The following is a 16669-nucleotide window of genomic DNA, read 5'->3' as shown; positions in this document are numbered from 1 at the left end:
ACATACGTGTGTGTGTGTATTTACATATACACACACACACACGTATATACACACAGAGCTAAGCTATGTTTAAGGCTTAGGTATTGTCCCATGCAATATTTAACTTGAGCTCTCGCTCAAAATAATCCTTTACAAAAATTTTCTTTACAAAACACAATGTCAGAATAAGCACCCCATCCAAATAATTTAAATCATAAAATGCCAATAGCTAACCTACTCAAAAAGAAAAGAAAAAGCACAGACAATCCAATAACTGCTTTTGTGAATTACATCACGACTATTTAACTCACAAGGTTAGTAACCAGAGAAAACCCTGCTCTCACATCATGTCCTGGTCCTTTAACAGGTCTGGGCCAGTAACTGGGACCAATACAGAATTTCCTTAGGAAGCACTAAAACCACAAAACACACAAAGCATAATCTGAACTGTGGAATTCAGCTAGCTACATGAACTCAGTTTCATAAAATTTGCAAATATTTACTACATGACATTCATGTTAAATTAACATCGGTATTTTCAAGGTCAATACTATGTTTGTTCAACTTCTTGGAGTCACATTTTTGTGATATTTTTAACATCTGACTAAAGCTTCTATCATCACAAGATGCTCACACTGTTTACAAACACTCTGAAGCAGCAGCTGGTGTTCCTCAGTCACATCTTGTTACAATAAATAGAGTAGCAGTTTTAAACCCCAGGTATATTCTTTTTCTACTGATGTGTAAAGAACTTTGCTTTAACTTAAAAGTTTTTCTCCCTAATGCTGGAAAAACACACAATGAAATGAAGGCAATTTAGGACAAAGTTGTAATAAGACAAAAAATACAGAGATTCTTATGCATGCATACTGGGAGTATAGCTATCATGCTGAATGAGCGAAATGCTAAATAATAATGACCCTACTTATATCTTTCATGTCATTTTTAGTATCTTCCTATCCCATTCAAAAAATGCAGAAACTTACCCACACAAGCATTGAGGAATAGCCAATCGGTCTTTTTCATCCTGTTTTTAATTTGTTTTAGTTTTTTGAAGTCCACTTCAAGTTCCTCCTTACTGCCAACAGCACCAGCCAATTCGATCCTCTGAAAATCCATTTTCATTTCAGAGTCTCGTTTCGTAGTGGGAGGCGATCTTCTTTGGCTATTACCACTGCTGCAGCTGCCCCTCCATCGAGTTCTGTCTTGCTCATTTATTATTGAAGAAGCCTCATCAGTCTCTGCCAACTCTATTGCTTCAATATTATTAGGTCTGGGATGATCGCAAACAACACACTTTTTAGCCTTGGCCCAGTTTTCATACGTGCAAATAGAACAAGTCCAGTGCTGGGTCCTTGTGTTCGGTTTATTTCTATCATTGTATTCCTCGCAAGGATCAACAGAAAAAGCAACTGGTCTTGAGCCAGATCCTGAGGATTGAGGAGACTCTGTGGGACTCCTGGTCCTACGCTGGGACAAGCACTGGGTACATCTGATTGCTCTTGGCCAGTTCAAATATGTGCACATGTGGCATGACCATTTATTTGCGTTTTCCATGCTGTACGAAGACTTAACCCTTGGTCTTGCACTAGAGTCTGGACATATCAAAGGACTACTTCCTCCTTCGGTGCTGGAAGGATCCCAATCTCTACCAACATCACTTGAACCGCTTTTAAATGGATCTTCTGTGATAATTGTTCCACTTGGTCTCTGGGCACGACACATAGTACACTTGATGGCAGATGGCCAGTTTTCGTACGTACAGTATTCACAAGCCCACTTAATTCCACGTTCTGACATTGTGCTCTTCTTGAAGTGAGTTATGTCAAGCAGGAAGCTATAAATAATTAGGACATGGTTATTAAAACAGTAACTACATAATTCCATCTCTGAAAACGTGCCCCCAAACCAAAGTACCCTTCGACTTCTAAAATATAAACTTCTCAGAAGATGCATGTAAGATTTAATACTGAACTATTTCTTATCCTTATTTTTCTGATTTCCATCAGAGACACCAGAGATAAGTTTCCAAAGAAAAATCCGAGACCTCGGGATTTAATGAAATTGTACTTTAGAATGCAAAAGAGATAAGCAGAAAATAAAGGGAGGTTCTTTTTTTAAGAGGGAAGCACGTTAAAAGAGAGAAGCCACTAACAGAAGTTTAATTTAAGCCATCAATTTAGAAAGGTAACCAAAAATTAAGATTCAAAGAGAAAGGAAAGAACACAAGCCAAGCAACTTAAATACAGAACCATTCTCAAATTATGAACGACATCGATTCTTATGCTATCTAGGTACAGTATCATAATGTTTGATTCCTTGAAGAATTCAGAAGATGAAACAAATTCTATCATTTTTGCTAAGGAAAAGCAGCTTAAAAGTGCTATCCACTGTTCTTAATAAGTACTGGCAGAAAGAAAAATGCTGAAGAGTAATCCTTACAATCAGAAAGTGACACTGTGAAATACAGATCAAGTCCCGTGACAGCCTAACATCCTCAAAATCTAGTTATCTGGAACACAAAAAAATAAAAATTGTACATCACCGACTGGGACAATAAAATCGACGGAACGTCCCTAGACAGCTACCAGTAGCATACCTACTCCGATAGAATTCTGAATAGTCCTACTCAAAATATTTGATATTTAAGATACACTCAAAACTCAATTCATATTAAAAATATATTCAGTATTTAAGAGGTTCCTGGGATTGTACACTGGGCTTACTAACACACTAAAATGTAGACTGCATGACTTAATGCCAACTAATTTATAAATAAAGTAACTTACACAGCAAATTTAATAATGATTTTTTTTAAATGGCTTGAATGTAGACGTTGGCTACTAAAGACAGACTCTCCATTTTCTTAAATCCCTCCTAAACTAATTATCATTCTGCCACCTATTTTTAACCAGAAAAGTGAAAATCCTACGCAGAGTTAATAGAAGCTTTTGCCTCCCTTTCTCGGGGATTTTCCCTGACCTGAAAAGCTAAATCTTTCACTTTGTAAGTATAGTATTGTGTCTCTGTCTGCCAAGTCCTCACCCCATTTATAGCGTGAACTCAGTTAAAAGGACAAATTCACTACAAGAAAGGCTATTATTTAAAAGCTAAAACAAAAATCACTTACTAAGGTTTTAGTTTCCATGCTATAACCTCCACCTTGCACATGGTTAGAATAAAGTACAGTTTATAAATCAGACCAAAGACCAGACTCAGTCTTCATGCTGGCTCAGATTCTGACTTCCTCAGGAGACACTGGCAAAGCGTGCTAAGTAGTTCTGTGTGACTGTGAATAGCTAGTCCTGTAAAGGAAACCAAAACTGAGTTTCACTTGAAGCCTGCTACTTTATCCAGAAGTATTTTTTTTAAGTCTTTATTTTAATCCTACTCATTTCTTTTAATAATGGACAACCGTATTTAGCATTTTAGTTTAACGCAGCAATAAAATTAGTAAACTGATCGGGCTAGTCAGTGAAATCAGACGTGGGAAAGACATTTTTCTCCAAACCTTTAAGTGTGCATGTATGTGCACTAATGTTATCATTAATATTAACTTGGTAGTGCTAATAAGCCAGTTCGTACCCGTATTGCTTGTTATTGAGAGAGAAAGGTGGTATAAACATGTAAATGAGAAAAAGGAAAAAACAAATATTGCTTATATTTAGCTTTGAAGTCTTTTTTGTCTTAAGCAACTATGTTTTTTTCCTAACCCAGGTTATTTATATTGCTTAGATTCTGACATTTAAGTTGTACACACTAACTACACACAATCTAACACCAGGGCAAAGTGTGTTAAGAGCCAGGAAACATCTTATGAACATCCATAAGATGGACAATCAAATTTAATGGCCATTTTCATATTCACTAGTCAGTTTCTTCCTTTAGTTTCTCAGGAATGAAATATAAACAACTTGGCTCATTCCATTTGAAATAAAATGACCAAGGAGAAAACTTATTGTGACCAACAAATGACATAATAAATATATATCCAGGGCTACCGTAAGTAATTTCAGTATTTCATTTAAAACATTCACATTCTGGGGTGCCTGGGTGGCTCAGTCGGTTAAGTGTCCAACTTTGGCTCAGGTCATGATCTCACAGTTCATGAGTTCAAGCCCTGCATCGGGCTCTCTGCTATCAGCAAGGGGCCCACTTTGGATACTCTGCACCCACCCCCGACCCCCACATCTCTGTACCTCCACCGCTTGCACTCTCTCAAAAATAAACATTTAAAAATAAAATAAAATATTCACATTCAAAATTTCACGCTTGCTTTGGTAAGTCTGTCTTCTATATGTTTGCAGGCTCAACTGAACAGCTTGAGACCTTACATTATCTTAGCAAATCTTCACGGGACTAACGTGCCAGCGTAACACATTTAAATGTCCATGTCTGACAAAAAGCAAATAAAAAACTGCCATAAAAATAAAGAATCATTGTCATATATGCCTGGCAAACAGCCTCCCTCTTCAAAAACCCAGGTAACTAAGCAATCCCAAAACGATGCCAGAAAGTTTAAGGTAAGTGCATTATATTAGATAATGACATATACAGTATCAACTCTATGGGAAATTTAGACTTTGTAGAAATACTGTTTTTAATGTTTTTTGTTTGTTTATTTCTGGGGAGGGGGAGGGCGCAGAGAGAGAGGGAGACACAGAATTCGAAGCAGGCTCCAGGCTCCAAGCTGTCAGCACAGAGCTCGATGCGGGGCTCGAACTCATGAACTGCGAGATCATGACCTGAGCCAAAGTCGGACACTGAACCGACTGAGCCACCCAGGTGCCCCAAAATACTGTTTTTCAGTAACTGAAAACTAAAATTCATTGGAGAGGATTATCTGAGACAGTCATTTGTACATGTTGTAATCAGTAAATGGAATGGGAGAGTAAAGAAAGATAACATCAGCTCAACTATGATTTTGCATTATTGAGATGAAACTAAGTACACTTTTTCTTCCAGGCATCAAAAATCCCCAAAAAATTCATAAACTGATTTTTAATAGCAATCAGCTGTGAGAGTTAATATTGTACAGCAAAACAAAACTGTTACTAAATACCTTTTTCGTTACCATACAGTCATATACTCAAGTAAATTTAATTTACAAGTCTAATTTTACATGTAACACAGATTTTCAAATTCTAGCCAATGAATCATACTTCAATTAATTGGTACAATAAAAAGCAAAAATAAAATCTGTACAATCTGGACCCTTTTTAAGCAGAACCAGACAAAATTGCTACTCTTCAAACAAATAGTCCTTGGTTCGAATGCAATACCCATCCATGGACCAAAACGTCCATGAATCCATTTGTGCATCAAGCTCTATCTATAGACAGACTGAATAATGTCTTCAAGTATATCAACCATTTTCTAAACTGCTAACTGCTTGCAGTTATATATCTGCCACTTCAAATAATAATAAAGGCACAAGTATTACGGGTATATGAATTAATGACCAGGGAAAAGGAGAGGCTAGCAACTAAACATTTTTTACACTGTCATGCTTAATAATGAATTACTTAGGCCATATTTGTGAAGCATTACCAAACACTGTAGGAAAAATATACCTATATGAAAGGCAATTCCTCAAAATTGCAGCCACCCTACAAATTCTCTCAACCACCTATTAAAACCCTATGAAAGAAAACTGGCGGAGTGAAATAATCCTCATCAAGTACAAACTACTTAAAAAACAGAGAAGCTCAGTTGCCAGTTATTTCCAAATGAGAAGTATCCAAATGAAGGACTAATAGCAGTCTTTAAGGCTTTTTATTAACTTTAAAGTCTATATTCAGTAATATAAATATTAACTCATCAGTGTAAATTGTTGATATAAACATTAATTAACATAAAACTGTGGAAATTTACAAATGCTCAGGAAGCATCTTAGGGAATATAGATGAAAGTTACAACTAGCATGATATTCCAAGCATGCTGAATTTCTAGTATGTTACAGTATCACATGGTAATTCTGAACTGCAATATTTATAAATAAGAAGTACTACTTAACTCTCAAGCCAAAAATCCCACAGTCATACCCTCTTTTCTCCTCCACCTCTTTCTCATCACTCTCTCTCCTCACAAGAGAGGAAACTGGCCTTGAGCAAGATCTTGAAGACTGAGTACATGGTGAACCCTCTATCCACAAATATGACCTCATTTCAGGGCTCCAACAGCTTATCACATCCTACATTAAACCTCTTATCTTCCTTTCACGGCCAACTCCTAACCCAGACTTCCCCACTATCCATTAAGGACACCATGAAGACCTCTGCGCCCCACACAGAAGAAACACAGAATCCTCTTGAATTCTGCCTTGCCCAGCCCCCTCCGATTCTCACTAGTGGTTTCTGTCCAATCAGTTGCTTTCTTCCCCACTCCCACCGTCATCAACCCTTCTCAGTTCAGGTCAGAAGTACTATAATAGCTTCCTAAGCGCCTTGCCTTTCTAAATCCAGCCAGCTTACTGTTACCAGAAAAATCCTCCTAACAGCAAGGCCCTCTTTCAGAAGCTCTTCTGCCGCAGTATAAATTCCCACCTCCTTCCCACCACACACACAGCCCACCTCACAGACTCACTCCCAAACATACCACACATGCCCAGCCACCTGCACGTACCCTACCGGCGCCCACACCCAGACCAGACACCAAGGCACTACCTTAAAAACACAAGCAAGACAGACACACACACTCAACTTGCAGCAAATCTCACCCCTTCTTTAAAGCAATGTTCAAGTCTCCTCTCTCTCATGGGTTTTTTCCAAACTAGTTCAAGTACACTCCAAGCAACCACACTTCTACTGGCATTTGGCACTTACTGTATTTCCTCTCGAGGCTAGTTTCTGGAATACTGATTTGCATGTGTGTTCCCTGTATAATTCCCTGCCTTCAGTTTTCAATCAGATAGCCGAGCCTTCAAAACCTGTGGGTCAGGGCATCAAGAGGCATGAAATGTGGGCGAGCCTTGTGTTTATAAAACCCACAGAACAGACCACACTGAGGGCCCTGGAAAAAGAAGTCAGGAGTGGAGCTTAGAGCAATTTCAGGCAAAAAAGAGAAATTCTACAGGATGGGATCCACTCCTGTGGCAAGACCTCAGTAGACGGCGTCCACTGCTAACAGCTAGGTGTCAAACCATAGGCACTCATGAGCTGGTTAACTATTCAAGTCCTGCAATGGAAAGGACACAAGTACAAAAACTTGTGCAATCATTAAATACCTGCTGAAAGTGCTAAGTGTATGCAAAATTTTATGAAAATACTCAAGGATTAGATCTCAAATATGTGCTGACCCTCCTATACAGAGATCACAATTATCTACGTCATTTGTATCTAATGAGTAGATTTAAGTTAAACATACTTGCTAAGGTCCCTTTCCAAGAATTTGCGGACAAGCTGGACAAAGTAAATTGAGTTAAAATAACAAAGGTTAAATAACACCTGCCATGATGACTTTGGTCTTACCGACACAGTACCTGATTAAATGAGCCAATTACCCATACAACTAGTACATCTAACTTCATTCCAACCAAAGTCCCTGAAATAAAACAAAGAATATAAAGTTTACATTTTAACATGTGAACCCTGCATAATTAGGAAAAACCATAATAAAAGCTACAATTCTAATAGCTTTTCTTCCAAACCAGTTAGCAATCCATTGATTAGAATGGAAGATCCATAGACACAAAACTTATAAACTGTGTCAAAAATCTTGCACAAAAGTAATGCTCTTTCTTTTAATCTACTCTCTATTCTTTTCAAGAAGAATTCTACCCCTTTAAGCATGTACTAGAGTTTTATTTGTAATCTTGCCAACCTCCTCTATACTCTTTACTTCCTAGACAGTAACAGAAATAATACACACACACCTACACATACATATATACATACACATATACATGTGAATACGTATCTTGAGCTCCTATACGAGTTTCAGAGATTTCACAGGTCAATCATGTACCCCACATAATAATTCCAAACAACAAATTTAACAACCTATGACAAGTTACCAAAGGTCTACAATGCTCAGGGCATCTGCAATCCAATTAGATGAAACAGGACTATGGTTTTCTTAAATATGTATGGAAGTGGGGTGATTATCTCCAAGAGTGCGTATCAACCCAGCATTTAAAAAATAACACCTTTGGGGCACCTGGGTGGCTCAGTCGGTTGAACGGCTGACTTCGGCTCAGGTCATGATCTCGCAGTCCGTGGGTTCGAGCCCCGCGTCAGGCTCTGTGCTGACAGCTCAGAGCCTGGAGCCTGTTTCGGATTCTGTGTCTCCCTCTTTCTGCCCCTCCCCCGTTCATGCTCTGTCTCTGTCTCAAAAATAAGTAAACGTTAAAAAAAATTTTTTTTAATAAATAAATAAATAAATAAATAAATAAATAAATAAATAAATAAATAATAAAAAATAACACCTTTTGCAAGAACTACAAAGATGCTACCTCATTTAGAATTTGACTTCTTTCTGGGCACCTGGGTGGCTCAGTCAGTTAAGCATCCAACTCTTGATTTCGGCTCAGGTCATGATCTCACAGTTCATGGGATTGAACCCCAAGTCAGGCTCTGCAATGACAGCACGGAGCCTGCTTGGGATTCTCTCTCTCTCCCCCTCTCTCTGCCCCTCCCCCACTCAATACACAGCCTCGTGCATGCACTCTCTTTCTACCCCCTTTCAAAATAAACATCTTTTTAAAAAAGAATTTGATTTCTTTCACTATCCTATTCTCTGTTCATACAAAACAGATTAATCCCAATTAACAAAGTATCCACAGAAACAAAGATTCATTACTATACGTAGCCCAACAAAAAGGCCATCCTTTTGCCAAACACCATGGATGTTGTTATTTGTGGGCTACAGGAAGGAGGGGTACAAACTTGGAACTTTTAGACAACCAATGAGTTCTATGTAAAAGAAAGAAAAAGATGTGAAAATCTGGGAGAACCAAACAGATGAAATATTCCAAGGCAAAACAAACTCAGAGGCACCATCTTATCCCAAAGTATCTTTTTTCCAATACTTTAACTTTGCCCAAATTTGTTGTTTTGATTAACTTCCATTCCACTTAAGTTATTTTAATTAAAACCCTTTATTTTATATGGGGTGCCTGGCTGGCTCAGGCAGTGGAGCACACGACTCTTGATCTCAGGGTTGTGAGTTCAAGACCCACAGTGGATGTAGAGATTACTTAAAAATAACACTTTCCAAAAAAACACTTATTGTATGTATAAGTCCAAGTTATTTACAAATGTTATTTACTAATAACGTAAAGTCATTCAATCTGATCATTTATCTCAAGATTCCTTGGGGCGCCTGAGTGGCTCAATCGTTAAGCGTCCGACTTCAGCTCAGGTCGCGATCTCACGGTCCGTGAGTTCGAGCCCCGCGTCGGGCTCTGAGCTGATGGCTCAGAGCCTGGAGCCTGCTTCGGATTCTGTGTCTCCCTCTCTCTGACCCTCCCCTGTTCATGCTCTGTCTCTGTCTCAAAAATAAAAAAAAAATTTTTAAAAAATAAAAAAGATTCCTAGTGTAATGAGTAACAGGAAAATAGGATGGAGATTTTATAATTTGGGGTTTACATCGCAGAGACAAGGAGAAAAAGTAGGCAAAGGTTTATTAGCAAAGGGCAACCTGGGAAGGAATGCCAAAGATAGCAGCAAGCTGGCCGCACTGCTTACCCAATCATTAGAAATGAATGAACCTCTAGGACAACTCTGTCCATTTCACAATTTTTCCAGGAACAGCTTTATCCAACTAAGAAAATAGCTAAAATTTAGGCATTTACTGCATGCCAGACATGTTCTAAGCACTGTACATATACATTATCTAATTTAATCCTCAGAACCCTATGAAACAGGTACTATTATTATCACCAAATTTTAAGATTGGAAACAACAGAGAAGTTGAGTAACTTGCCCAAAATCACAAAGCTACTAAGTGGCAGAGCCAGGGTTTGAACCCAGGCATTGTGGCTCCAAAGTCAGTACTACACTGCACACACCATGTGATAAATAATATATTTATACTGCAGCCCATAGTCACTTGTTCCCATTACCTAGAATTTGGACTATTAATAAACTGCAATGAGTTTCTAACTAAGCAGTCCCTTCCTAGAGGGCTAGGACATACAATATTTAAACGAGCAAACTTAGAAAAACTTATTTAACACACATTTTGCTCAAATTTTTGTTTTACAACTACACAGAATATTCACACAGCGTATCTAGGCTCAATTACCACAAAACATCTGAAAAGTTGAGCAATAAGCAGAACGTTATAAAGTTATTTACAAAACAAGATATACTAAATTTAGCATCTAAAATTGAGTGAAAAAAGACAACTTGGGAATATTCACCATGGTTCTAGGCTATAAAATACCTTAAGGGTTTTTGGGGTTTTATATATTTTTTAATTTTGGAGGCAATCCCTGAAGAAGAAATTATGAAAGCCAGTTTGACTTCTCTTAAACTAATACACTAATCCAAAAGAAACCACAGTATATCAATTAAAAATACAGAAAAGGCTTCCATTCTCATTTATACAATTGGAAAAAGTCTCCGTAAATGACAGTGTATGAATTGCAGCACCCATATGTGGTCCTGTTTTAAAGGAAAGCAAAGACTGTGAGATAGTAAGTAAATGAATTTTATCTCAGAGCCTCAACTCTCTCAACTGTAAAAAAAAAAAAAAAAAAAAAAAAAAAAAAAAGAATTAAGAGGCATCTGGGTGGCTCAGCAGGTTGAGCCTCTGACTTCAGCTCTGGTCATGATCTTGCAGTTCATGAGTTCAAGCCCTGCATCAGGCTTGCTGCTGTCAGCACAGAGCCCACTTCAGATCCTCTGTCCCCCTCTCTCTGTGCCCCTCCCCTGCTTGCACTCTAGCTCTCAAAAATAAATAAACTGTTTAAAAAAAATGAATTAAGATAATCACAAAAGGGACGCCTGGGTGGCTCAGTTGGTTAAGCATCCGACTTCGGCCCAGGTCATGATTTCCAGATCTGTGGGTTCGAGCCCCATGTCAGGCTCTGTGCTGCTAGCTCAGAGCCTGGAGCCTGCTTCACATTCTGTGTCTCCCTCTCTCTCTGCCCCTCCCTTGCTCATGTTCTGTCTCTCTCAAAAACAAATAAACATTAAAAAAAAATTTTTTTTTAAATTATTAAAATTTTAAGATGTGATTAACAGTGTGGTATCTATGCCCTTAAAAAAGTCCTCTTCTCGGGGCGCTTGGGTGGCTCAGGTGGTTAACTGTCCGACTTTGGCTCGGGTCATGATCTCACAGTTCATGAGTTCGAGCTCCGCGTCAGGCTCTGTGCTGACATCTGGGAGCCTGGAGCCTGCTTCGGATTCTGTGTCTCCCTCTCTCTCTGCCCCTCCCCTGCTCATGCTTGGTCTTATAAATAAATAAATAAATAAATAAATAAACAAACAAACAAACAAACAAACAGTCCTCTTCTCCTACTGAAATATTTACAGTGCCATAAAATGTCTGGAATTTGCTTTAAAATATTCCATGAGGAGGAAGTAAGAGGAACACAAATGAAAAGACTGGCTATGGATTAGTAACTCAGTGATGGATACATGAGAATTCATTCTCCTAGCCTCTCTGTATGTATGTTTGAAGTTTTTCATAATGAAAAATGTTTAAATCTATAAGGAAAGTACCAAATGCTGTTCAAGACTGAGAAGTAAGGCTCAGACTACTAGACAAGGGGCAGGAAGCAATACACTGTATAGTATTCAGACTGCTGCTGCTCAAAACTTGGTCCAGGGGCCTGTGATAGTCTACACACTGCTTACTGGTCTGTAGAGAAACTGAGAATAAGCATTTTCAAACTTTTGTAGCAATTTTACAGAACAATTATATTTGATTGCTGAATCTAATAATAAAATATCTGGGCTTGTGTTTGAAAAGCAATGTCAAAACATCTGGAAAACTTACAAATATAGCTTCTTTCTACAATTTGCAGGTACAGTTCACAAAATAGAGGAAATATATAAAAATATGAACCAAAGTTTATTTCATCCCAAGCTTGAACAGATGAATATCACACTTCACAAAACTAAAAGTTAAAAAGTGATAAAAACTTGTATTTTCAATGTCTCATGAACACAGATGCAAAAATTCTCAACGTTAGCAAATCAAATCCAACAATGTATAAAAAGCATACACCACAACCAAGACTGTTTATCCCAGATGTGCAAAGTTAGTTCAATGTTCAAAAATTCAATTAACATAATCCTTCATATCAACAGACCAAAAAAAAAACCAAAAAACCAAAACCAAAAAAAAACCACGATCACATGAATACATGCAGAAAAGGCATCTGACAAAATCCAACACTCATTCATGAAGGGGGGGAAAATGCTCGGCAACCTAGAAATACAGAGGGACTTCCACAACATGATAAAGCATGTACAAAAAACCAACAGGTAACACCATATTTAACAGTGAAAAACTAGAAACTTTCCTACTAAGATCAGTAATAAGGCAAGGATGTTCCCCTCATCACTCTGTTCAACATCGAATTGGAAATTCTAGCTAATGTTATAAGAGAAAATTAAAAGTACACAATTTTGGCTCAGGTCATGATCTCACAGTTTGTGGGTTAGAGCCTGGCGTCTTGGGATTCTCCCTCTTTGCCCCTCTCCCACTCTCGCACACGCATGTGCGCTCCCTCTCTCTTTCGAAACAAATGAACATTTAAAAGTACGCAAGTTGAGAAGAAATAAAATTGTCTTTATTCACAGATGATAGGATTGTCTATGTAGAAAATAAAATAAACAAACCCTCAACAAAATGACTCAGAGCTACTAAGTGACATAACGTGGTTGCAGGACACAAGGTTCATATATAAGTCAACTGCTTTCCTATATACCAGCGACGAACAAATGCAATTTGAAATTAAAAACATACCACCATTTACAGTTAACACCCACCAAAACTGAAACACTCGGGCATAAATCTAACAAAATACATACAAGACCTATGTGAGAAAAACTAAACACTGATGAAAGAAGAAATCAAAGAGGTACTAAATAAACGGAGCATGCCATCTTCATGGATGGGCAGACTCAATATTGTCAAAATCTCAATTCGTTACTGATAGGAATGCAAAACGATACAGCCACCCAGGAAGAGCGTTTGACAGCTTCTTACAAAACCATACATGCTCTTACCATACAATCCTGCAACTGTGCACCTCAGTATTTAACCCAAAGGAGCTGAAAACATGTCCACATCTGCATACAGATGTTTATAGCAGCTTTTTTCATAACTGCCAAAACATGCAAGCAACCAAGATGTCCTTCAGTAGGTGCAACACATGAGCTGAAGTGAACAGATAAACTGTGGTACAATGAAATATTATTCAGCACCAAAAAGAAGGGCGGGATCAAGACACAAAAAAAGACAGAAAGGAACCTTAAATACCTATTACTAAGTAAAAGAAGCCAATATGAAATGACTATATACTGTGTGATTCCAACTATATGACATTCTGGAAAAGCAAAACTATGGAGACAATAAAAAGATCAGAGGCTGCCAAGAGTTGGGAGGGACGGATGTACAGGCAGAGCACAGATGACTTTTAGGGTCGTGAAAATGTGCTGTATGACACTATAATGGTGGATACTTGTACATTCTGTGGGTTTTAACACATATAGAGAGTGAACCTTAGTGTAAACTATGGAATCTGGTTGATATACCAACAATTTTAACAAACCATACCACTCTGTTGTGGATTTGGGGGGAGGCTATGCATATGCTGGGGCAGAGGATATAAGGGAACTCTATACTTGCTGTTCAATTTTGCTATGAACCTAAACGACTCGAAAAGTAGAGTCTATTTTTAAAAATCTGTTTCTTAGTGTTTTTTAGTCACTAACACACAGGAAACACTTTCCTTAAAAAAAAAAAAAAAATCAGTTCTCAAAGAATGACGGGAGTTTTAAAAGGCCACGGGAACTTTTGGTTTGAACCTAAAGCTGCTCCAAAAAGTAAAACGAAATTTGGAATATATTCACATCTAAAAATCTTAAATTAAAAAAAAAAAAAAAAAAAAAAAGGACACAGACATTAGTAGGAAGCGCTCCCACTGGCCAAATCTGGATCAACTGGAGCATCACCATAAACAATGACAATAAAGATTTTAAAACACTGACTAAAATAAAAATCTGTAAATCTACGCAGACACTGATAAACACGCAAATAAGTAAATGAGCGAAAGCTCTTCCTTTCGATAAAAATCCAACTAATAAATGCAAAAAGAATAACTGGATTAGAGAATCACCTTTTGGCAATCTTCAATAGATGTGAAACTAGTCCACGTTGACAATTAAAACAATCATCAATGGATGTTAAAACTAGAGAGTGAAAATTTGAGGATTAACCAGATATTTAAACAGTCTCCAAGTATCTCTCCACAACAGTAACTAGTATATTACAAAATCTGATAGATAACACCATAACCAAATAATCAAAAGTTAACCACACTATTAATGACATCATTTGCCTCCTGCCATGCTATATGAAGAACATAACATCACTTCTGTGGAATTCTTGTCAAAAAGTACATAATCTGACCCCAAATATCAGACACACCATATTAAGAGACTTTCTACAAAACAAGTAGTCCTAGAGTCTTCAAAAACATCAGTATCATGAGAGACAAAGACTTTCCTGTTCCAATTAAAGGAGCTTATAAAAAACATGGCAACAGACTGCAATACATAATCTGAGATTTTCTTTTACCTTTATAAAGAACATTAATGGAACAATCGACAAAATAGAGAAATCTGTAGAATCTTTTTCTTATTAAGAATTACATAATGGGGCATCTGGGTGGCTCAGTGAGTTAAGCGCCCAACTCTAGATTTTGGCTCACAGTTCATGAGATCAAGCCCCAAGTCAGGCTCTACACTAAGAGCCCAGAGCCTGCTTGGGATTCTCTCTCCCATCCCTACCTCATTGGTGTGCTCGCACACTCTCTCTCTCTCTAAATAACCATTAAAACAAAACAAAAACAAAACAAAACAAAACAAAAGGAATCACAGGGGTGCCTGGATGGCTCAGTCAGTTGAGTGACTCTTGACTTCAGCTCGGGTCATGATCTTGCGGTTCAGGAGTCTGAGCCCTCCATCAGGCTCCACACTTGACCGCGCAGAGCTTGCTTGGGATTCTCTCTTTCTCCTCTCTCTGCACTCCACCTCTCTCAAAATAAAATTTTCTAAAAAAAATTACTGTTCTTTAAAAAAAAAGAGAGAAAAAGAATTACATGATAATATCAAACAATGTTAATTTCCTGATTTTGATCAGTATATTGTGGCTGTGTAGCAGAAAGCGCTTATTTTTTAGGAAATATACACTGTAATATTTAAGGATAAAGGGGGATCAAGTCTGCAAATGATTTTCGAACAGTTCTGGGCAAACTATGTATTTGTTATTTTTATATATCCACATCACACAATAAATCTTACAATTTACAAAATACCGGTGGCTCATCTGGTTAAGCATTCAACTTCGGTTCAGGTCATGATCTCATGGTTCTTGAGTTTGAGGCCCAAGTAGGGCTTTCTGCTGTCAGTGCAGAGCCTGCTTCAGATCCTGTCTACCTCTCTCTCTGCCCCTCCCCACGTACTCTCTCTCTCTCAAAAATAAACATACATTTAGAGGAAATAAATTTACAAAATACTTACACATACATCATTTTTATTCTGACAAAAAACCATGTAACAGGTACAGAAGAGCTCTTTCAGCAGAAAATAAATCTGCCTCCTATATCCTAAACATTCCTCAAGAATTAGCCCTTCTTTCCACACCTCTCACCAAGCCCTAGTTCATCATTTCTTCCCTCAACTGTTTTCCTAACTGGTCTTCCTATCTTCGTACTCCACATCTCTGCCAGAATGGTAGAAAAGAAAGAAAAAGGAAAAAAAAAAAAAAAAAAACCTGATGTTGCTATTCTGTAGCTCTGAAATTTTCAACAATATCCTACTGAAGTGAAAAATCCTAAACAGGGCATAAAAGGTCCTTCCTGACGGTCTTCAAGTATCTCCTAGGTCACTCTGCCAAACACAAACACATAAGCACTTCGAGAATACCCTAGAATATGTTCCTTTAGTGATTCACTAATGCCTTTCACCGAAGTGTTGCAAGAGTGAAATCTAATTTACTATGGGAAGACCAGAGTTCCATCTCTTGATATTCATATTTATTTCTCTCACATACAGGAAAATGCATTGCACGTCTTAGATCCAAGTTCAAGTCCCTCTCCACCCCTTACAGAATCTGGAATGTTGGCCAAAACCTTAAGACCCAAGCATCTCATTAAAAGAAATTATGATAATAATGCCACACCTGTCTTTAAGTAGGGGCTAAAACCAAGAACCTCAAATCCATATCCCATAATTAATATCACCAACAACTGCCAGCTTGAAATAATGCCACTTTAAATTCTGCATGGAGCTTTATGTCACAGAACACTTACGTTATTTCACTGAATCCTAAGAACCCTCAGGTACTTCCCCCTAACGTACCCTAGAATCTCCCTGAGGTACAAGTATATTCATTTTAACGACAAGGGATCTGGGGCTCCAGGAAAGGCAAAATGACTTGCCCAGGGTCACAAAGCTTTAGCAAGTAAACCCCAGATTCTGACTCTCACTTTTTTTTCCTCAATAGTGCA

General features: G+C 37.9%; 1 protein-coding gene across 3 annotated transcripts in view; it reads right to left on the bottom strand.

The window, feature by feature from the left end:
* Positions 1 to 16669, bottom strand: part of ZRANB1 (zinc finger RANBP2-type containing 1) — a 62962-nt gene that overhangs the window by 37730 nt on the left and 8563 nt on the right. Inside the window, exons 1-2 of one of the 3 annotated variants that reach the window (XM_003994501.6) lie at positions 3110 to 3877; positions 966 to 1816 (exon numbers count right to left, since the gene is read on the bottom strand). In XM_003994501.6, coding sequence (XP_003994550.3) covers positions 966 to 1816; positions 3110 to 3150 — 892 coding nt within the window. In that variant the 5' untranslated portion in view covers positions 3151 to 3877. Of the gene's footprint in view, positions 1 to 965; positions 1817 to 3109; positions 3878 to 16669 lie in introns of those variants that run through there. The other 2 variants (XM_023241071.2, XM_045040805.1) reach the window with 2 other exon arrangements.

This window comes from Felis catus, chromosome D2 (assembly GCF_018350175.1).
Source record: "Felis catus isolate Fca126 chromosome D2, F.catus_Fca126_mat1.0, whole genome shotgun sequence".
In the NCBI taxonomy this organism is placed as follows: domain Eukaryota; kingdom Metazoa; phylum Chordata; class Mammalia; order Carnivora; family Felidae; genus Felis; species Felis catus.
Note: the sequence above shows the minus strand (reverse complement) of the source record. Positions and strands in the feature narration are given on the sequence as shown.